General features: G+C 39.2%; 1 protein-coding gene across 1 annotated transcript in view; it reads right to left on the bottom strand.

Moving 5' to 3' along the window:
* Positions 1 to 23,576, bottom strand: part of LOC139308924 (mucin-5B-like) — a 72,736-nt gene that overhangs the window by 15,152 nt on the left and 34,008 nt on the right. The window contains exons 23-35 of the mRNA XM_070932900.1: positions 22,827 to 23,006; positions 20,459 to 20,698; positions 19,755 to 19,911; positions 19,069 to 19,197; positions 17,658 to 17,802; positions 15,066 to 15,112; positions 14,795 to 14,980; positions 6,881 to 12,919; positions 6,245 to 6,328; positions 4,897 to 5,159; positions 3,460 to 3,628; positions 2,850 to 3,100; positions 1,320 to 1,503 (exon numbers count right to left, since the gene is read on the bottom strand). Coding sequence (XP_070789001.1) covers positions 1,320 to 1,503; positions 2,850 to 3,100; positions 3,460 to 3,628; positions 4,897 to 5,159; positions 6,245 to 6,328; positions 6,881 to 12,919; positions 14,795 to 14,980; positions 15,066 to 15,112; positions 17,658 to 17,802; positions 19,069 to 19,197; positions 19,755 to 19,911; positions 20,459 to 20,698; positions 22,827 to 23,006 — 8,074 coding nt within the window. The remainder of the gene's footprint in view (positions 1 to 1,319; positions 1,504 to 2,849; positions 3,101 to 3,459; positions 3,629 to 4,896; positions 5,160 to 6,244; positions 6,329 to 6,880; positions 12,920 to 14,794; positions 14,981 to 15,065; positions 15,113 to 17,657; positions 17,803 to 19,068; positions 19,198 to 19,754; positions 19,912 to 20,458; positions 20,699 to 22,826; positions 23,007 to 23,576) is intronic.

Below are 23,576 nucleotides of genomic sequence, written 5' to 3'. Positions count from 1 at the left end.
GTTATTTGTTAAGACTGGAAAAGCGATAAATATCCCAGGAAAAACTTTATTTTATTTATTTAATTATTTTGTCAACAAGTACAAGGAAACAGTATCAGTATAGGCATAGACATGGACAAATGAAAAAATGGCACAAATAAATGGATATAAATAAGCAAAACATAGCCATAAACACATAAAATGAATACATATAAATGGGGACAGTAGGACAGAGACGGTAGGCACGCTGGTGCGCTTATGCACGCCCCCTTAGGGACCTCTTAAGAAAAGTGTAAGGTCCATGGTAGACAGTTTAAGGTAAAAGGTATGGGGGTTAGAGAAACTAACAACAGAATCAGGTAGAGTGTTCCAAACATTTATTATTCTATTGCTGAAGTCATATTTTCTGCAATCAAGATTAGAGCGGATTACATTTAATTTGTATCTATTGATAGCCCTTGTGTTATTGCAGTTGAAGTTAAAGTAGTCATTAACAGGTAGGACGTTATGTACTAAGCTTAGTTCAGAACGTAGACGGCATAGTTCAAGGTTATCTAGGCCTAAAATTTCAAGCCTGGTGGTATAAGGAATTTTATTGCGAGCAGAGGAGTTGAGTACTCTTCTTGTAAAATACCTCTGGACCCCCTCTAATGTATTAATGTCTGAAATACAGTGTGGGTTCCAGACAGGTGAGCAGTATTCAAGGATAGGTCTGGCAAAGGTTTTGAATGCCCTAGAAACTTGTGAGAGACCATTTTCATAACACTGTTTAGCCATTCTGCATGAATGAAATTATTGAAAGCTAAGTCCATCTTGAAGGCAATTTTATTTCTGAACTGAATCAAGCCACTGATTCAGCTAGCTAGATGTAGGTAGCAGCATCTTTGAATTCTTTTATAAATGGAAATGTAAGGAGTTTGAAAGACAAATATTCTGACTGCTAAACATCATTTTACTGCTAAACTTTAGTTTGTTATTGGTTTTTATAATAGTGGACATATTTATGTATTAATTTTTTTTTAATTTGATTTATATGCCGCCCTTCTCTGAAGACTCAGGGCGGCTTACAATGCGTTAAGCAATAGCCTTCATCCTTTTGTATATTTATACAAAGTCAGCTTATTGCCCCCACAAGTGGGTCCTCAATTTACCTACCTTAGAAAGGATGGAAGGCTGAGTCAACCTTGAGCCTGGGGAGATTCGAACTGGTGTAATTGCAGACAGCTGGATGTTAATTACGGTGCTTTAGTCTGCAGAGCTAAACCAGGCAATTCCTTTCTTTTGAAGGTACCTCCTTGAAGAAAAAATGCTGAAATATTTTATTTATTCTTGTTACTTACCACACTGTCCCTCTGTGTTGTCTTGAAAGAGTTTATATGGAAGCATAATAAAGAAGGTGAAACCATTGAAGGAAACAAAACTGTCAATGTCAGCGATTTCAATCGTCATGATAAAACCAGTACTAGTAGCCACAATGCCATCTTTGACAAAACCCTGTGGGACAGACTCATTGCCGAAAAAGATCTAGAAACATCAAAATAAAGGAGATTGAAGAGCATACTGCAATGTAAATCTGAACAATTTACCTGACGTCATTTTAATGCATTTTAGTTCAATTGCTTCTATAATACTTATGTTCTGCTGCCTTTTAGAATGTTTTAAAAATATAATTTGTTGTTGCAATCTGCCTTTTCCCCAAAGTACTGTTCAAGCTAACATTCAAATAATAATAACAACAGTATTTTGACTTTGCAGCAAACCAGCTTACTTGGAACTGCTTGCATACCGAGACATTACTTCAACAGCTCTTACCTCGCTGGTTATGACTTGAACTGTTAAGTTTTTACCAGTCCCAGACTGTGAATCAAACTGAAGATTAACCATAATAATAAGAAAAAGAAAAAAACTATTTGTATATGTGTATAAGTATGTGCATGTACACACATACACATACACACACGGTACGTATGTAAGTGTGTGTGTGTTTCCCATGTGCGTGTTTCTCCATCTGTATGATACAATGATGTCCAACTGTTTGAAATTGCAACCATACATAATTGGCAATAATTTTTTTTCCCCTAAGTATAAATGCTGCTGGCTGAACTGTTCAGGCTTGCAGCTTCCGAAGGCACATAATCAATGGACAACTAGAATGTGACGGGCTGGATGTGTGAATGCTCTTCTGTCCCTATCAAACATCTTTTCCAAAGGGCAGTGTTGTGATTTGGTAGGCTTCTGTTTACATGGAAAATGGCTTCAGTTCAGCGGTGAAATCCAGCAGGTTCTGGCGAACTAGTAGTGGAAATTTTGAGTAGTTCGGAGAACTGGTAAATACCACCTCTGGCTGGCCCCAGAGTGGGATGGGAATGGGGATTTTGCAGTATCTTTCCCCTGGAGTGGGGTGGGAATGGAGATTTTGCAGAATCCTTCCCCTGCCACGCCCACCAAGCCACACAATGCCCACCACACCACACCCACAGAACCGGTAGTAAAAAAATTTGGATATCCCCACTGCTTCAGTTTAAAATGGTGTTTAGTTGTAGCCTAGACTTAGTTATAACAATACTTTCCATTCCACCCTTCCATCACTATGTGACCCTGTGAGTCATCTGGAAGCTTCTATTTCCCCCAAGATGTGGCCTAATGGCATTGTTTTTAGGAAGATATTTATCTGAACTTTATGAAATGTATTTGTATGGGGAAACATCATGCCATAAATAAACTTTAATTCAAGTTCAACATTAAAAAAAATTCTTTTTCTATGATAACTAAAGATTCAACAACTATTTTGCAATATTCTCTTAACATACAGTAACTATAGCTTTCTCTATTATTTGGTTGAAACATTATTATTTTTAAAATCAATTTACCTTGTTAACTCTCACTCCTTCATGTATTACACTAGTTAGTCGGACTTCCATAGAGTTGTAATATATAATCAGGGATCTGGAACAGGATTGATTAGCAGCTACATCACAGAAGTTATTGTCAAGCAAAATACGGAGGTTTCCATATTTTTTCTCAATCTCTTTCACCAAGATATAAGTGCAATTGCCATGAAAAGTGTAAGAAGTGCCGTCAAAAGTCATAAAATGGTAATGGTCCCAACCCTTACAGATACCTATAAGAAACATTTAAAAAGGTACACATTTAGGCATGCAGTCTTTAGAAATTTTAACAAAGGATATTTAATTCACCACTGAAAGAATTAGTAACCATGACATTTGAAGGACTACAGAGCTGTCTTGTAACCATGAAAAAGAATATGTCATAACTTGGCTGATGCTATAGGTGATATATACATGCGCACACACATATATATGAGATAATAGCATATTACATAAAATTAAAATATAATATTTTTTCTTCCAGAAACCAAAGCTGGAATGCTATGCAGTTGCATACAAGAGGTGGAGTTAAACCTGACAGAGCTTACTCCTTTGTAAATATGAATATTATACTGTAATCTATTTTGCTTACATTCACACTCATAGCGTTCTGTGCAACCATCTTTATCCACTATTTTCTTTGGTTCAAGTCCAGTGGCACAGATTATCTTCTCAGCTTGTGGGAGCGGCACCAAAACAATTCGGTTGTTCCCCTCACATGTTGCTTTAGTGCAATTATTAAACATCCATGTTTCATTATACTGGAAGGCAAACAAGAGAACATTATTCTAAAATTATTGACTGCATTAAAAACAAACAAAGAAAGAAAGAAAGAAAGAAAGAAAGAAAGAAAGAAAGAAGAAAGAAAGAAAAAGAAAGAAAGAGGTAAGGTCAATTAGGGAGCAATGGGGACCATTCCTATTTGGGAAGCAAATGGAGATCTTTCTAATGTGGAACAATAATACCATTTGGGAAACAAAGAGTGCCACCAGGAAGCAGACAGTTGATTTTATTTGGCACATAAGATAATCAGATATAGGTTTGCTTATACCTGTATGAGTCTAAGAAGTCCTAGGCTTTAAACTAGACTGGAAAAAGAATAGGGGGGAAAAAGTCATGACAAAAGTGCAGTGGCAAATTATTTCCATAGTGTTGCCAGGAAAATTGCACAATGTGTCCAGGAAGATAGTATGAGTTGAGTAAAAGAAGACATGCTCTGCATATACAGATCTTTATTAAATCTTCTACCTCAAGGACTGTGAAGGACTCTTGCTCGGAACAATGAGAGCTGTGTTACTGAAGACAGGGCAAAAAATAAAGACCTGAGTGTAAAGCCACTGTTGCTAGTTGTGCCCACCCAAGGACTGTAACGCAATAAAGAAGAGCATTGAGTGCTATGCCCATAACCTCATCCTTCTTTCTCTTTCTGGATGATATAGTGGTTGGCAGTGCACTCTTTGGAATGCTGACATCTCTGTCAACATCTGTCACTGGATGGAATACTGCTTACTACAAAATGCTAAAACAGATCAATGGGAATACTGGTTCTAAAGCAGATCACCCTTTCGGAAAGTGAGACCAACAGGAATCTTGAAAGCACAAGACTTCATTTTACGGATCCACGCTCACAGTAAGAAAAAAAAAATACAACTGGGAATTCGAACATGGGCCACCACACTCCATGGCCAACATCTGTTGTTTTTCTTTTCAAAGAGACTTGCAGGAGGTCCTTTCTTTTGTTCAATTTGTTTTTAGAGCTTATGTGACACTTTGCATTTTGTCTTTCAGGTCAAACACTGGGCAAACAGTAGATGTAGTCAGAGAGGGCTTTGGGAATTACAAGGAGGTGTTTGGGGACTTCATGCTATCACCCCAGATTTAAACCTCCAGCGTTTGCTTTACTGAAGGCAAACGTTTAGAGGGTTGTGCCCCATTAGATTAAATTCCCCATGCAAGTCTTATAAATGTCATATTTCATCCTAATTAATAGAAAATTGTATCAGGAGTGCATTAAAAAAAATCACATTACCTTTCTAGGTGGATCTGCATCAGGGCAATCTGGTATAGGAGTTGAGAAAATACTTTCCTTAGTTCTTGGGGTTGGGGAAGTGTATGGTTTAATTGATGGAGCAAAAGTTGTAGAACTGAGAACAGGTAATGTTCCTGAGGTTGTAACTGGATGAGGAGTTGTTGTAGGGCAGAATACTGGATACCTCTTAATTTCACAATTTGCATCGCAGATTGCAGTAAAACGGCATCCAGAACCATCAGTTCTATTGTATATTACTTCCCCTGTTTAAAAAAATCAATAAATTAAAAGGCAGCATGCACAAATGCTATGAACCCAAACACATAATTAAATGTTAAATGCATGTGTAATTCAAACATTATGTTTTTGATTGCAACATGTCATTTTAATCAAGTTTATGCAGAAGTAAATGTGGTATACTGTATAAGCATAAAAGAAGTTATCATTAAATGTGATTCAGGATGTGTTCTTGAATGGAGACCCATTGTTTTTAGCGGGTGTTACTCCCCAAAAACCGTGGATGATATTACAACTTTCATGATTTATAATGAGCAAGTGTCAATTCCCGGGGGAGAGGGGGAAGGAGAGGGGGAGGGAAAGGGAGAGGGAGAGAGAGAGGGAGAGGGAGAGAAGAGACTAGCATGAGAATCAATAACCATTCCTTTTCTTTGTCTAGCCCCAAATAGTGCCAGACAGAGATGGATAAATAATTTATTCCATCCAATTGCAAAATTTCCTGAATCTAAAGGAGAATAAGAGACTATATGCAAGCCAGAATCTATACTTTTAAAATATTAAGCAAAATTATTAATAATTGAAAATTGACACAACACATTTATTAAGAAAAAAGTTTGCTCATCAGGATATAAAACAATGCAGTCTCTAAGAAAAATACACATCGAAAGGCACACAATAACAGAAATGTTCACAAAAACTGTCCATATTATATAAAGTGGGAGAATAAGAAAAATGTCTGAAAATAGAATTTATACCCTTGTCTATTTCAAGCCTGAGGATCCTGGAAAGACACAGAACTCATAATCCAAATGCTGAGGAGCAGAGTGGCAAACTATACATTGCTCTTCCCATAAAAGGAATGACTGGCATATAGTAATGAGTCTCTAAGGACCAATATCCTTAAATTAAGCATTCAAAATAGGAACTGATGCTTTCAGACGCATTATAAAATAACAAAATGTTAAATGTCTGAATAAATGATAGCATTTTCTTTAGCTTCTCAGCAAAACAGCCTTCCCCAGACAAAGCAGTCGAAAACTATAGTGTACCTATGTGGAAGGGTGAGCTATAAATACATGTATAGTAAGAGCAATTTTTGAATGAAACTCACCAGGAGAAAATAAAGTATCAGGAGTTCCAGATACATGGCAGAAACATGGAGTTGATCTGCTTAAAGTAGTTGCTAGTGTGGAACCTGATATTGACAAAGACACAAAATATAACATAGAAGTAACCAAATGATAAGAGATTGATACCAACTGGAATTGTATTACCAAAATTTAATACTGCCCTTCATAAATTATGGCAAGAAAAAAAACTCCCTATCCCTACAAAAATGACAGTTAACTCAAAAATTCTGCAACCACGTTTAGGACAACAGCCACATGCTTAGGAGAGTCATTCACCACTGACTACCTCAAATCCACATTTATTGAAAGTACTGTCAGAAAAATCCAGCCCTAGTCACATATTGTAGTATGAATTAAACGAACTTCAATGAAGAAGTTGTTTCCTTAAAACATAGGAGCAAATGCAATTTCCCATTAAAGTAGATAAATTGCTACCACAGCTAAATTGATAAATATGCATCAAAAATGGGTCTTAAATGTCTTGCTGAGAACATGTAAGATAATAATGGAAATGACATGATATACTGTTCTTTTCTCTCTCTTTCTGGTGTCACCAAATAAATATTTGACAGACTATGTTGACAGTGGAATAGAAAGAGTTGTAGTTGTTTGCTTACCGGTTGATACTCCTACACTTGTAGAGACAACTGTTGACAGTGGAGTAGGGAGAGTAGTGGTTGTTTGCTTTCCTGTTGTTACTCCTGCACTGGTGGAGAGGAGTGTTGACAGTGGAGTAGAAAGAGTAGTAGGTGTTTGCTTTCCTGTTGTTATTTCTACAGCTGTGGACACCAAGGTGCTTTGTGTGGTAGTCGTTGTAGTTGAGATAATTCCAGAGGTTACTGTTCTTGTTGATGGTGGAATAGGAAGGGTTGTGGTTGTTTGCTTTCCTGTTGTTACTTCTGCATTTGTAGACACCAGGGGTGTGCTTGGACTAGTGGTCGATGCAGTGGAAATAATTCCAGAAGTGACTTGTCGTGTTGAGGGTGGAGTAGGGAGAGTAGTGGTTGTTTGCTTTCCTGTTGTTACTTCTGCAGTTGTAGACACCAGGGGTGTGCTTGGACTAGTGGTTGATGCAGTGGAGATAATTCCAGAGGTGACTTGTCGTGTTGATGGTGGAGTAGGGAGAGTAGTGGTTGTTTGCTTTCCTGTTGTTACTTCTGCACTTGTAGACACCAGGGGTGTGCTTGGACTAGTGGTTGATATTGTGTGTGGTAGGGTGGATGAACTGGATGTTGTGGAAATGTACACATTTCTGGCTGATGTAGGTTTGGAAGTTCCTGATGTTGTGACTGTTTGGCAATGGCTGTAATCACAACAAAGGAATTTCACCTGGTAGTTGACACATTTATATGGTTTCTTTGTCTGCTCTGTATGTTTGCACACTAGTCCAACCTTTACGTTGCACTGGAAATTCTGCTCAGGGGCGGGATTCCTAGTGTGTGCATAGTCCTTTGCCTGGCATTCAATGTCTTGGGGATGCTCACAAACCAATCCACGTGCTCGTATGTCTTCAAAGCGCTCAAAATCACCATCAGGGCTAGTCTTTGGATTGTGGTCATCAAACCATTGTGTCCACTGGCATTTAGGATGGCAAGATGTGGATGCGCGTTGCACTGAACTTAGTGTAGAAGGCTGGGAGGTAGAGGTAGTGGTCCCAATAAAATGTGGAGTTGTAGATTGAGGTATATAAGGTGGTGATGTTTTTGTTTCAGTGGATGGAATTGTCTCTGCAGTAGTAATTGTAATATGGATTGATGTTGTGGACAAAGTTGCTGACAATGGAATAGAAAGAGTAGTGGTTGTTTGCTTTCCTGTTGTTACTTCTGCACTTGTAGACACCAGGGGTGTGCTTGGAGTAGTGGTCGATGCAGTGGAAATAATTCCAGAAGTGACTTGTCGTGTTGAGGGTGGAGTAGGGAGAGTAGTGGTTGTTTGCTTTCCTGTTGTTACTTCTGCACTTGTAGACACCAGGGGTGTGCTTGGAGTAGTGGTCGATGCAGTGGAAATAATTCCAGAAGTGACTTGTCGTGTTGAGGGTGGAGTAGGGAGAGTAGTGGTTGTTTGCTTTCCTGTTGTTACTTCTGCAGTTGTAGACACCAGGGGTGTGCTTGGACTAGTGGTTGATGCAGTGGAGATAATTCCAGAGGTGACTTGTCGTGTTGAGGGTGGAGTAGGGAGAGTAGTGGTTGTTTGCTTTCCTGTTGTTACTTCTGCACTTGTAGACACCAGGGGTGTGCTTGGACTAGTGGTTGATGCAGTGGAGATAATTCCAGAGGTGACTTGTCGTGTTGATGGTGGAGTAGGAAGCGTTGTGGTTGTTTGCTTTTCTGTTGTTACTTCTGCACTTGTAGACACCAGGGGTGTGCTTGGACTAGTGGTTGATGCAGTGGAGATAATTCCAGAGGTAACTTGTCGTGTTGATGGTGGAGTAGGGAGAGTAGTGGTTGTTTGCTTTCCTGTTGTTACTTCGGCACTTGTAGACACCAGGGGTGTGCTTGGACTAGTGGTCGATGCAGTGGAAATAATTCCAGAAGTGACTTGTCGTGTTGATGGTGGAGTAGGGAGAGTAGTGGTTGTTTGCTTTCCTGTTGTTACTTCTGCACTTGTAGACACCAGGGGTGTGCTTGGACTAGTGGCTGATATTGTGTGTGGTAGGGTGGATGAACTGGATGTTGTGGAAATGTACACATTTCTGGCTGATGTAGGTTTGGAAGTTCCTGATGTTGTGACTGTTTGGCAATGGCTGTAATCACAACAAAGGAATTTCACCTGGTAGTTGAGACATTTATATGGTTTCTTTGTCTGCTCTGTATGGTTGCACACTAGTCCAACCTTTACGTTGCACTGGAAATTCTGCTCAGGGGCGGGATTCCTAGTGAGTGCATAGTCCTTTGCCTGGCATTCAATGTCTTGGGGATGCTCACAAACCAATCCACGTGCTCGTATGTCTTCAAAGCGCTCAAAATCACCATCAGGGCTAGTCTTTGGATTGTGGTCATCAAACCATTGTGTCCACTGGCATTTAGGATGGCAAGATGTGGATGCGCGTTGCACTGAACTTAGTGTAGAAGGCTGGGAGGTAGAGGTAGTGGTCCCAATAAAATGTGGAGTTGTAGATTGAGGTACATACGGTGGTGATGTTTTTCTTTCAGTGGATGGAATTGTCTCTGCAGTAGTAGTTGTAATATGGATTGATGTTGTGGACAAAGTTGCTGACAATGGAATAGAAAGAGTAGTGGTTGTTTGCTTTCCTGTTGTTACTTCTGCACTTGTAGACACCAGGGGTGTGCTTGGACTAGTGGTTGATGCAGTGGAGATAATTCCAGAAGTGACTTGTCGTGTTGATGATGGAGTAGGGAGAGTAGTGGTTGTTTGCTTTCCTGTTGTTACTTCTGCACTTGTAGACACCAGGGGTGTGCTTGGACTAGTGGTTGATGCAGTGGAGATAATTCCAGAGGTGACTTGTCGTGTTGAGGGTGGAGTAGGGAGAGTAGTGGTTGTTTGCTTTCCTGTTGTTACTTCTGCACTTGTAGACACCAGGGGTGTGCTTGGACTAGTGGTTGATGCAGTGGAGATAATTCCAGAGGTGACTTGTCGTGTTGATGGTGGAGTAGGAAGCGTTGTGGTTGTTTGCTTTTCTGTTGTTACTTCTGCACTTGTAGACACCAGGGGTGTGCTTGGACTAGTGGTTGATGCAGTGGAGATAATTCCAGAGGTAACTTGTCGTGTTGATGGTGGAGTAGGGAGAGTAGTGGTTGTTTGCTTTCCTGTTGTTACTTCGGCACTTGTAGACACCAGGGGTGTGCTTGGACTAGTGGTCGATGCAGTGGAAATAATTCCAGAAGTGACTTGTCGTGTTGATGGTGGAGTAGGGAGAGTAGTGGTTGTTTGCTTTCCTGTTGTTACTTCTGCAGTTGTAGACACCAGTGGTGTGCTTGGAGTAGTGGTTGATGCAGTGGAGATAATTCCAGAGGTGACTTGTCGTGTTGATGGTGGAGTAGGGAGAGTAGTGGTTGTTTGCTTTCCTGTTGTTACTTCTGCACTTGTAGACACCAGGGGTGTGCTTGGACTAGTGGTTGATGCAGTGGAGATAATTCCAGAAGTGACTTGTCGTGTTGATGGTGGAGTAGGGAGAGTAGTGGTTGTTTGCTTTCCTGTTGTTACTTCTGCAGTTGTAGACACCAGTGGTGTGCTTGGAGTAGTGGTCGATGCAGTGGAGATAATTCCAGAGGTGACTTGTCGTGTTGATGGTGGAGTAGGGAGAGTAGTGGTTGGTTGCTTTCCTGTTGTTACTTCTGCACTTGTAGACACCAGGGGTGTACTTGGACTAGTGGTTGATGCAGTGGAGATAATTCCAGAAGTGACTTGTCGTGTTGATGGTGGAGTAGGGAGAGTAGTGGTTGTTTGCTTTCCTGTTGTTACTTCTGCACTTGTAGACACCAGGGGTGTGCTTGGACTAGTGGTCGATGCAGTGGAGATAATTCCAGAGGTGACTTGTCGTGTTGATGGTGGAGTAGGGAGAGTAGTGGTTGTTTGCTTTCCTGTTGTTACTTCTGCAGTTGTAGACACCAGTGGTGTGCTTGGAGTAGTGGTCGATGCAGTGGAGACAATTCCAGAGGTGACTTGTTGTGTTGATGGTGGAGTAGGGAGAGTAGTGGTTGTTTGCTTTCCTGTTGTTACTTCTGCACTTGTAGACACCAGGGGTGTGCTTGGACTAGTGGTCGATGCAGTGGAAATAATTCCAGAAGTGACTTGTCGTGTTGATGATGGAGTAGGGAGAGTAGTGGTTGTTTGCTTTCCTGTTGTTACTTCTGCAGTTGTAGACACCAGGGGTGTGCTTGGAGTAGTGGTCGATGCAGTGGAGATAATTCCAGAAGTGACTTGTCGTGTTGATGATGGAGTAGGGAGAGTAGTGGTTGTTTGCTTTCCTGTTGTTACTTCTGCAGTTGTAGACACCAGGGGTGTGCTTGGAGTAGTGGTCGATGCAGTGGAGATAATTCCAGAGGTGACTTGTCGTGTTGATGGTGGAGTAGGGAGAGTAGTGGTTGTTTGCTTTCCTGTTGTTACTTCTGCAGTTGTAGACACCAGTGGTGTGCTTGGAGTAGTGGTCGATGCAGTGGAGACAATTCCAGAGGTGACTTGTTGTGTTGATGGTGGAGTAGGGAGAGTAGTGGTTGTTTGCTTTCCTGTTGTTACTTCTGCACTTGTAGACACCAGGGGTGTGCTTGGACTAGTGGTCGATGCAGTGGAAATAATTCCAGAAGTGACTTGTCGTGTTGATGATGGAGTAGGGAGAGTAGTGGTTGTTTGCTTTCCTGTTGTTACTTCTGCAGTTGTAGACACCAGGGGTGTGCTTGGAGTAGTGGTCGATGCAGTGGAGATAATTCCAGAGGTGACTTGTCGTGTTGATGGTGGAGTAGGGAGAGTAGTGGTTGTTTGCTTTCCTGTTGTTACTTCTGCAGTTGTAGACACCAGGGGTGTGCTTGGAGTAGTGGTCGATGCAGTGGAGATAATTCCAGAGGTGACTTGTCGTGTTGATGGTGGAGTGGGGAGAGTAGTGGTTGTTTGCTTTCCTGTTGTTACTTCGGCACTTGTAGACACCAGGGGTGTGCTTGGAGTAGTGGTCGATGCAGTGGAGATAATTCCAGAGGTGACTTGTCGTGTTGATGGTGGAGTAGGGAGAGTAGTGGTTGGTTGCTTTCCTGTTGTTACTTCTGCACTTGTAGACACCAGGGGTGTGCTTGGACTAGTGGTTGATATTGTGTGTGGTAGGGTGGATGAACTGGATGTTGTGGAAATGTACACATTTCTGGCTGATGTAGGTTTGGAAGTTCCTGATGTTGTGACTGTTTGGCAATGGCTGTAATCACAACAAAGGAATTTCACCTGGTAGTTGACACATTTATATGGTTTCTTTGTCTGCTCTGTATGTTTGCACACTAGTCCAACCTTTACGTTGCACTGGAAATTCTGCTCAGGGGCGGGATTCCTAGTGTGTGCATAGTCCTTTGCCTGGCATTCAATGTCTTGGGGATGCTCACAAACCAATCCACGTGCTCGTATGTCTTCAAAGCGCTCAAAATCACCATCAGGGCTAGTCTTTGGATTGTGGTCATCAAACCATTGTGTCCACTGGCATTTAGGATGGCAAGATGTGGATGCGCGTTGCACTGAACTTAGTGTAGAAGGCTGGGAGGTAGAGGTAGTGGTCCCAATAAAATGTGGAGTTGTAGATTGAGGTACATACGGTGGTGATGTTTTTCTTTCAGTGGATGGAATTGGTGTTGTTCCTCTGGTAGTTTTGGTAGCTGTTGTTGATGTCAAAGGACCACATGGTTCAAAATTGCAACAGAAGAATCTAACCTCATAATTGTAGCACACTGGTGGAGTCTGATCCTTGTTATTGCAAATCAAGCCATCAGTTGGTGTGCATATTATAATTTGATTGAGAGAATGCAATGTTTCATCGGGAAATTCTTTTGCTCTGCATTCCACTTTTTCTGGATTTTTGCAAAGTTTATGTCCTTTGGCTCTTATGTTTTCCGGAGTTTCATAATCTCCATTGGTTGAATCATATGATGGGTAGTTAAAATCATACCAACCCATCCACTTACAAACTTTATGCACACACATTGTTGTTCTTGTTGGAATTGATTCTGTAAGATAAAACATAATTGTTTCAATAACATGTATCGAAAACCTCTTCTATTGAGGAGCAGACTACTTTTGCCCATTGTATAATTTATTATCTAAAAGTAGATGCCTTTAAAAAAAAAAAAAAGCAGTACTCTTTGTGATGCTTGTAACTTTAAGGAAACAAAATAGGAAAGATGTTTATGTACGGGTACTCCTCGACTTACAATAGTTCATTTAGTGAGCCTTTGAATGGCACTGAAAGAAGTGACTTATGAACATTTTTCACATGGTCATAACCATTGCAGCATCCCCATGGTCATGTGATTTACATTTGGATGCTTGACAAGTGCCTCACATTTATGATGGTTGCAGTGTCTCAGAGTCATGTGATCCTCTTTTGCGAACTTTTCACAATGGGGAAACCAGATTCACTTAACAGCCATGTTACTAGTTTATGAACTGCAGTGATTCACTTAACAAATGTGGCAAGAAAGATTGTAAAATGGGGCAAAACTCACTTAACCTATTTCTCACTTAGCAGTATACATTTTGGGTTCAATTGTGGTCGTAAGTTGAGGACTACCTGTATATCTTTTTACTTTTATATATAGAGTCATGTAACAAAGCCAAGCAACTCTTGAAGTTCTCATAATCATATTTTCCTTTGCTTTGGAAAATATTTATTGCACTTTAAACTTTGAATATCAATAATAAAACTAATAATAATAATGAAATTGTAAGTGGATACAAATTCCTCTTGACACTTATTTTTGTCCCATCCTGATTCAGATAGCAGACCGTAGGACCTCTATATACTGTACAATTGTTGAATTGCTCTGTCATTAGCTTTTGTCCTTTTTTTAAAAAAAAAAAAAATAGCTGGTGCTTTACATCTTTTATTTTTTAAAAAAATGTATTGCCTTATAAATAAATTGAAATAAATTAATATATCAATTTTGTTAAGATTTGAAATTCTTTTTCAGTCAATGCATTCAAAATATCAGACTTAATATGTCTCTGGTGAGAAGTGAGAATGGGCCTAGGCTTTCTATAATGTCTATGTTACATTGTGACATTAACCAATTGTTATTTGTTTGCAGGTACGTAATAAATTATCTGCAGCAGGAAGGCTACCTGCTGCAGACAAGAGATCAGTATCATGATTTCTTGCTCTTCATGGATGGGTGATTGTGTGATTCAAGATATAAGCACTGTTCATCACTCCCTCCATCTGCATGGGAGAGTATCATCTCAACAGGCTTTGGTCTACTCTGAAAATTTCTGCTCTTTTTTACATTCACTCTGATACTTTCTGTTTCCAGAGGTGGGAACATACTATACAGAAAGATGTTGATTAATTTCTGCAAAATTCAGTATTCCATCACTGGAGGAAGAAGATTCCTCCAAATCTCAAGATACTTGCGGTGTAGTTTGTTTGGGGCCTTTGGAATTTTTAAAATAGTTAACAGTTGTATTCTCTTTGCAGTTATTCATGTAGATCTGATGGGGCTGATACCCATTTTTGTTCATTTATAGCCTTTGGCAATATCTAATATCCTCTAGTATCTAATATCCCCACTTTAATATCTAACATCCCCACTTTAACTTTAGACTGTCTACTTTAACCTTAGACTCTCTACTGTTGACCGCACCCTATTCCTAAGAGGTCTGTAAGGGGCATGTATAAGCACACCAACATTCCTACCGTCCCTGTCCTAATGTCCCCTTTTATTCATATCCATTTCATGTCTATACTTATATCTGTTATCTAATACATGCTTGACAAATAAAATAAATACAATAAAAATAAATAAATAAATGTATTGAGCAAGTATATTGGAAAAGGATCAATGTCAGAAAAGTTGGTGTCAAATCCAAAGCATGGAGTGAAATACCTGTTCTACTTGAAGTTGTGAATTCAAATGGTGGTTTTGTGGTAATTCCAGCACATTTGTAGACTTCTCTATTGATTGTTCCATTGACGCCACAAATTGCGGTTATACATGAACCCAAGCCATCCGTGGTATTGTAAATGACTTCCTTGTAGTTATACCTCTTTCCTTCGTAGTAGCAGTAGCAAGCTGCATTTAGAAAATAAGAATGAGTGGCTAGATAAAGTTGTATCAAACAATTTTATGGTGCTATTAATAAATCTTTTCAAGTTACCTTTAGTATCATGTTCACAGCTAATAATGCCTTCGTTGTTACATTTACTGTAAGAAAAAACAATGACATATGATTCATTAAAAACATGTTCCAATTTATTTCCTACTAAATAGCTTTGCTTGCATATGTCTCAAATAGCAACATTTAACATCTCTGATGAATATCATAGGTGTTACGCTGAAATACGGCTCTCTAGCAACTGAAAGAAAGGGTATAATAATAACTTCAACATTTTGGTTCTCTAAAAAGTGCCCGGGTTTGAGATCTGAGCACCATGCAAAGGGATGAGCTCCCATTACTTGTTCCAGTTCCTGCCACCTAGCAGTTCGAAAGTATGGAAATGCGAATAGAGTAATAGGTATCAATGGGAAGGTAACAGCCTTCCATGTGCCTTTGGCATATAGCTATACTGGCCACATGACTACAGAAAATATATTTGGACAATGCTGGCTCCCTGGGCCAAGAAACAGAGATAAGCACTGTGCCCTAGAGCAGGGATCTCCAACCGTGGCAACTTTAAGACTTGTGGACTTCAACTCCCAGAATTCCTCAGCCAGCATTGCTTTGATTAAATATCAATACCAATGGAATCCTTGGAGCAATGGTTCTCAATCTTGGCAACTTTAAGCGGGGTGGACTTCAACACCATGCTGGCTGGGGAATTCTGGGAGTTGAAGTCCACTCATCTTAAATCAAGCTGGCTGAGGAATTCTGGGAGCTGAAGTCCACAAGTCTTAAAGTTGCCAAGGTTGGAGACCCCTGCCCTAGAATGAGACATGACTGGGCAGAGAAAACGTTACCTTTTATACAGCTATTAACTTACTGAAAAGGACAATTACTACAAGAATTGAAATGTATGTAAATTATTTTAGGAAATATTATTGAGCATACATATAGTATAGATATTAATGGATATATGAATCTCTACTAATGCTTATATATAAAAAACAACCTATATAATATCATATATATTATATATTATATAATATATATATATATATGCATTATAATATATATATTATATAATAACATTTTTTGTTTATTGTGTATCTAAATTGAAATTTATGTAAATTATTTTAGAAAACATTAAGCATACATATGGTATAGATATTAATGGATATCTGAATCTCTACTAATACTTATATAAAAACCCAACATACTATATATATATATATATATATATATATATATATATATATATATATATATATATATATATATATATATATATATATATATATATATATATATATATATATATATGCATATTCTTTCTAGCCAGGTTTTACCTATGTAAACTTAGTTGTTCTTCAGCCCTAGGTTCTGTGAAATCTCATTCACAAGTTCTTGGGCCCTTTTTCTGCTGACAAACTGCAACTCTGTGTTGCTTCCTGGGAGACCCAGATAGCTATTTCTACCTCTTAAGGCGTCATCAGTGGGCCACACCCACTTCCCAATTATCCTCCCTGTAAAAGGCATAATGTATCTTTTTTCTTTTTTCATAGGCTTTTATGTGCATATTCTTTCTAGCCAGGTTTTACCTATGTAAACTTAGTTGTTCTTCAGCCTTTTACAGGGAGGATAATTGGGAAGTGGGTGTGGCCCACTGATGACGCCTTAAGAGGTAGAAATAGCTATCTGGGTCTCCCAGGAAGCAACACAGAGTTGCAGTTTGTCAGCAGAAAAAGGGCCCAAGAACTTGTGAATGAGATTTCACAGAACCTAGGGCTGAAGAACAACTAAGTTTACATAGGTAAAACCTGGCTAGAAAGAATATGCACATAAAAGCCTATGAAAAAAGAAAAAAGATACATTATGCCTTTTACAGGGAGGATAATTGGGAAGTGGGTGTGGCCCACTGATGATGCCTTAAGAGGTAGAAATAGCTATCTGGGTCTCCCAGGAAGCAACACAGAGTTGCAGTTTGTCAGCAGAAAAAGGGCCCAAGAACTTGTGAATGAGATTTCACAGAACCTAGGGCTGAAGAACAACTAAGTTTACATAGGTAAAACCTGGCTAGAAAGAATATGCACATAAAAGCCTATGAAAAAAGAAAAAAGATACATTATGCCTTTTACAGGGAGGATAATTGGGAAGTGGGTGTGGCCCACTGATGATGCCTTAAGAGGTAGAAATAGCTATCTGGGTCTCCCAGGAAGCAACACAGAGTTGCAGTTTGTCAGCAGAAAAAGGGCCCAAGAACTTGTGAATGAGATTTCACAGAACCTAGGGCTGAAGAACAACTAAGTTTACATAGGTAAAACCTGGCTAGAGAGAATATGCACATAAAAGCCTATGAAAAAAGAAAAAAGATATATATATATATATATATATATATATATATATATATATATATATATATATATATATTGGGATATATATCTATATATCTATATATCTATATATCTATATATATCGATGTGGTCACTAAGAGTCACTAATGCCTTGATAGCACATAATCAATCAATCATACAATGAATTAACACATTATTGTAAGTGTATGAAAATGAACAGGGTCATTTTGGAGTCACTGCAACATGTGCTATGAATATACCTACTGTACTAAGGCTTGTAGTGTTTATTATTACTCACCATGATTGACACACCACTCCAGTAGTAAATGTTTCTCCTAACTGATGATAGTTACCCTTAGCATCATAACAGCCACAAACGCTAACACATTTCATCTCTTCCTCGCTGAAATAAGGTTTATCTCCTGGGCATTGTGGATAGCAGCCTAAGTGGAGGGAAAGGATAAAGGGCAAAGAAAAACCAATAACCTGGATGATATTGAATTCAAACAAAGTGATGATTCACAATCAGCATTTAAGCTGCTTTCAATCAATTCCAAGACCAAGATTCCACAAACTAGTCTTTTAATACGTTCTATATTACTTTAAAATTGCTAGACTGTCCATTATAAAAGATAAACTGAATGATATCTCTTAATATAGTCCTGGCCATTTTATAGTCCATACCTGGCCCTTTAGCCATCCCTGTCTGGCCTGCATGAGGTCATTTGAAAATTAGAAATCAAATGTAAATTAGTGTATGCCATGCATGCAGTATAACTGCATTGCTTTTACTTTGAAGCAGGGGTGAAATCCAGCAGGTTCTGGAGAACCGGTAGCGGAAATTTTGAGTAGTTTGGAGAACCAGCAAATACCACTTCTGGCTGGCCCCAGAGTGGGGAGGGAATGGAGATTTTGCAATATCCTTCCCCCAGGAGTGGGGAGGGAATGGGGATTTTGCAGTATCTTTCCCCTGCCACGCCCCCCCAAGCCACGCCCACAGAACCGATAGTAAAAAAAATTTGGATTTCACCACTGCTTTGAAGTATGTGTGTGCATGTGTGCACCTTCATAGCCCTTATTGGTTTAACCCTCCACAATAGTTCTAATTTAGAATTTGTCGTCCGTCCCCCCCCCCATTGGTTTCTCTGGTATATGTATTTTATAGCTTTGATCAGTTTAATGATCAAATTCTTCCAAATGATATATGGAGGCCCCCTTTTTCTTTTTTGCCAATTACCCCTTCCGAAATTCTCCTCTTCACAGTCCCAATATTTCTGATCATTACTGAGAATTAAACAGATGGATGAAATACTGGTGTCTTGCCTTTTTATCAATCCCCTCAATCTGCAACTTGAGATAGAAAAGATTGATATTGAAATAAAAGATGCAGAAAGAACACTCTATTCAGCTCTGTACACCCATCCAGTTCAAATTCACAACTATTAAAGTAGGTGAATCATTAAATCTGATGGTAGACTTCTAGCCCCATGCCTTAGGAGGGTCTCAGAAAGATTAACCACAAATTATTTGAAGCCAAAGACAGAAACATACAGTAATAGACATTAAACAAGGTGACATTCTTTATAGAGTGATAACTTTGACCTACTATCTTATAAATAATCATTATGGTCGTATAAGATATTAGCCAACTATTAAATAGCACGTTATAACATTAGCTGGTATACATATGATAAGAAACATCTTCTCACCTTCCAAGCCAGGTAAATGATAAGCGCACCTCCCACTTGGATTCCTACAGGTCTTCATGCATGGGGCTCCACAAGGTTTGTAGTGCCATTCACATTCACCTTCATTATTGTAATAGTCACAAAACATGGCTAAGGAAACCAAGAGAAAACCATGAAGAATCAAACATCTCAATTCTTGAGAAATGCTACAGCTTATGTCACTATGAAAATAATCACTTTTTTAATGCCTGCATTTTAATGATTGGAAGATAACCACTCAGGCATGAGATGAAATAATGCTCTAACTTGATTCAAACACTTGAAGTAATGTCTATTTAGCATAGACGTGGGAAATGATGACCCCTTTATGACTTGTGGACTTCGACTCCCAGAATTCCTGAGCCAACATGGCTGGCTCAGGAATTCTGGGAGTTGAAGTCTACAAGTCATAAAAGGACCATTGTTCCCCACCCCTCAATCTAGCACGAAGAGTCAGACTTCTGTTTTGTATCACAGGTTGGCCAGTTATTGATTTAATAAATATTAATATTTGCACAAATATCTAGATGTTTCCTTCATTGCATTTTATAATAAAGCATGGTATGAGAACATTGTCATATACTCAGGGGATGATATAATCTCCAAGTTGATATTTCACTTTCCAGCTATGGGTTGTCGCTGTCCATGCAATCATACATGATACTCACGGCAAATCGAAGGCGTTCTCCATGATACGCATACTCCATGATCACTACATACTTTAGCATATGCAGCTACAGCTGTACAGAAACATTCACAGTCTCCCCCAGTGTCACAAGCACAGGCATCAGTCACACAGGATTCATAGTATTTAGTTGGTTCCACCTATGAAGAAATGGAACAGACACTATATCTTTTGATCTTCTAGTGACAATTCTTTCAAACATTTGTGCAAAACATTGACTAAAGGTGACTAAAATCCATTTGCTAAGGGACGTGGTCATTAAGCGAGTCATCACGTGATCTGACCCAATTTTATGAACATTTTAACCAGTTTTTTAAATAAATGTTGTGGCTGTTAAATGAATCTTATGGTCATTATGTGCATCTGGCTCCCCCAACTGACTTTGCTTTGTGGAAAGCTGGTTGGGAAGATGACCACAAAATGTTGCAACTATCATACATACGAGCTAGTTACCAAGTGCCCAAATTGTGATAATTTGATCTCTGGGATGGTGTGACAGGTTGTAACTTTCAGGACATGTCATAAGGAACTTTTTCTGAGGACATCGTAACTTCAAACCATCATTAAATGAAAGATAATTCAGGACAACCGGTAGGTAGACAGATAGGTATGCAGACAGACAGGCAGGTGATTGTCACCTGAAAGAATGATCTCCTTTGAAAAATCTGCTCTGAGAGTTTGGTATACCTGAGAGTGGCAGGCAGCAAAGACTTCACTGTTGATGATGCTGCACTTCTTCTGTGACCAAGCTTTCCTATAAGGATTCTTGGAGCAAGGATCCTTGACACATTTGGCATCGGGACATGTGGGTGATACCTTCCAACTGTTTCCAAACTCCAGTACGTCACCTACTACAGATCGACTCCGAGTTGTAAAGTCATTAACTCCATTTCCATCATAGTTCCCACACAGTCCACAGACCTCACCCTGAAGAGAGAAGCATACAAAGTAATTGAATTCTAGAGAATGTGCAACACACTTAATGCTTGATTTTTCAGTTTAATTAATTAACATACCACCAACTCTAAAGTTCATTTATCATAGGAAAGGTTCCTTTATTATTCCTACTATATTATTTTAACTCTTTCAATAAAAGAATAAAACTTGTGTGTGGCTTTATGTTTACATTTTGAGATATTTACTACTGATTTTGTATCCTGTTCATAATCTAAACTTAATTATGTTGCTAAAAATTATTACTTATAACTGAACTACCAAAGAAATCAACAAAGGGAGGGAGGGAGGGAGGGAGGGAGGGAAGGAAGGAAGGAAGGAAGGAAGGAAGGAAGGAAGGAAGGAAGGAAGGAAGTAAAAAGTTTTGTTTCGTTTCATTTATGAGAAGTGTTAATTTAGGATCAAAAAGACTACTGCAGATTTATTCTGCCAGTTGGCTTCGGGCCCTAATGGGGATATATCACGCTGAAGATGGCTAAGAGAAGACCACTCCTCCTCATCTTTTAAACTGTAATTTATACTGTTATTAAGAATATTTATTGTTCATTGTTTTATTGGCTTTTAATATTTGTAAGCCACTCAGAGTTGCCTAAAAGTGAGATGGGTGGCAAATAAATCTAATAAATAAATACCCCCCCCCCCCACCAACTCCAATAGAATGGTTCCTTATGTTTGATCCTTAGTAGATCTTGAAGCAAGCTATAGGGGAAGAATCTTCACTGATTTCCCACTTCTTTCTATGATCCTTTGAAGATTCCTTAACTTTTAGAACAATTTTTGAGAATTCCTTCCTTTCCCTCCAGCATGACTGGAATTTTATTGACTACAAGTCTAGATAAAATCTAAATGAATGTTTTTTTTATAAGACAGTTCCATCTATGTCAGTTGTTGTCAACCTAAGGAGATCCATCCATGAGAGGCATGTTTTTAAAATGTTTTTAAATGAGGACTCAGCCAATCTACTCTGCATTTTCTTTCTGATTCAGCTGGATCTCAACTTACTATGTGGTATCTTGAAAGAGCTATTGTAGAGGAGGCAAGGTAGAAAAGACAATTTTTACTATTCCAATTGTCTATGGATCCATTCTTAAACCTTTAATTGTTTGTGCATTTAATTTTAAACCATTTTGATGAGAATTTTAAACAGAGAGCTAGGGAACTAAGGAATGAATACACATATTTTTTTAAAATTGTAGAAAATACACTATAGGTCAGGGGTGTCAAATTTGATTTCATTGTGGGCTGCATCAGGGTTGTGTTTGATCTCAGGGGGCTCAGGTGGGCATGGCCAGCTCTATGTCACTTGTGTCGGGGGTGCCTTTGGTGGCCCGAGTGCTCTGCCAGTGAAAACGGGTTCCCGAGCTCTGTTTCTGGCTGCGACAGCCTCTTCAACCCTCTGCCAGTGAAAACGGAGCCCGAGAGGGCCTCCTGCAGCTCTAGCAAGCTCTGTTTTCAGCTGCAACAGCCTCTTGAAACCCTCTGCCAGGGAAAATGGAGCTCAGGAGGGCTGCACGCAGTCCTCCCGAGTTCCGTTTTTGCAGGCCAGTCCTTCGCTGTTTCCAGGACGGCCCCATGGGCCAGATCTAAGCACCCTGCTAGCCAGATCAGGCCCCCAGGTCTTGAGTTTGACACCCGTGAAATAACATTGGTGACTCTAACCAATGTCTCCAATTAGCTAATCCAGATCTCCTCCTTCTCTTGTTTCCAGTTACCTCTGCTTTCTCCCACAAGATGTGCTCCAAGTCCTCTCTATTAAGAATGCCATCTAATGGGACCCAGGAAACATGTACTCTCTGTTGTAGGACCTGCCCTGTGGAACATACCCCTTGCCTCAAGATTTGATATTTTATTTGTACAAAATTATTTGCCAGAGTGACTCCAAGGGACCCTAGCAACATTTAGGCAAGGGGTGAGCCTGGTTTGTTGCTGTTGGGTTTTGTTTAGTGAGTATATCTTTGCTGTTGTTGCAATGGTTTTAATTATATCATTTTGTTGATTGTTAGACCCTCAAAATCATGTGCCAATCAGGCAGCCTTACCAAACTCTTTAATCAATTCTGCATTAAATAAATAGACAATATGTCTTTTAAATTATATCTCACCTTGAATTCTGCACCGAGTTTGATAAATACAGTTGTTCTCTTGTCCCATAAGACAATTAGTCCTTTCTGAATCTCAATCATCAAGTAGATGCCCATTTGATGAATTCTATATGGTATCAAACCTCCACTCTCTCTTTTTACCACTTTATACTGCTCTTCGGTAAGTATCAGTTCATAGTTCTGGAAGAGTTGAACAAATAATAGGGAACCATGACAATTTTCCAAAGCCACCTTTTGAGTTATTTATCAAAAAATATGTACAACAGTAATTTTATTAGCCAATAGGGTAGACAAAAGCTGAATATTTCCTTAAATAAATATCATATGCATCATCTAGTTAATAAAAACACTATATAGAATAGGGAAGAACAGCATTGGACTTTATAGAAATTGTTTCTGTGGGGATAGGTACAGTAATGGTAATAGCTTCAGCTCTTTGAGCTAAACCAGACTAGGAAATCAAACTCATGCAGGCTAAACTATTTTTATTATTAAGGTTGCAGAAACAAAATCTTGTTAAGTCTGAATCTGCTTTTTTCCTCCTTTCATGTCCATGAAAACAAGGAAGGTCTTGTATGAGTCACTTTCTCAAGTTATAGTCCTATCCAAGACACAGGTTATCTGAGCATTGTCTTGTAGCAGCTCTTTCTCCTGTTCCTCAAGGCAATTCTTTCTATCTATTATTCTAGTGCCTTAAATGAATTCCTATTTGCACTAACTAGTTTCCTAACTATATCTTCAGTGTCTTTA

Source organism: Pituophis catenifer, unplaced genomic scaffold, assembly GCF_029215685.1.
Source record: "Pituophis catenifer annectens isolate HBS135680 unplaced genomic scaffold, rPitCat1.0.hap2 SCAF_1, whole genome shotgun sequence".
Taxonomy (NCBI): domain Eukaryota; kingdom Metazoa; phylum Chordata; class Lepidosauria; order Squamata; family Colubridae; genus Pituophis; species Pituophis catenifer.
This window is presented reverse-complemented; position numbering and strand designations above follow the sequence as displayed.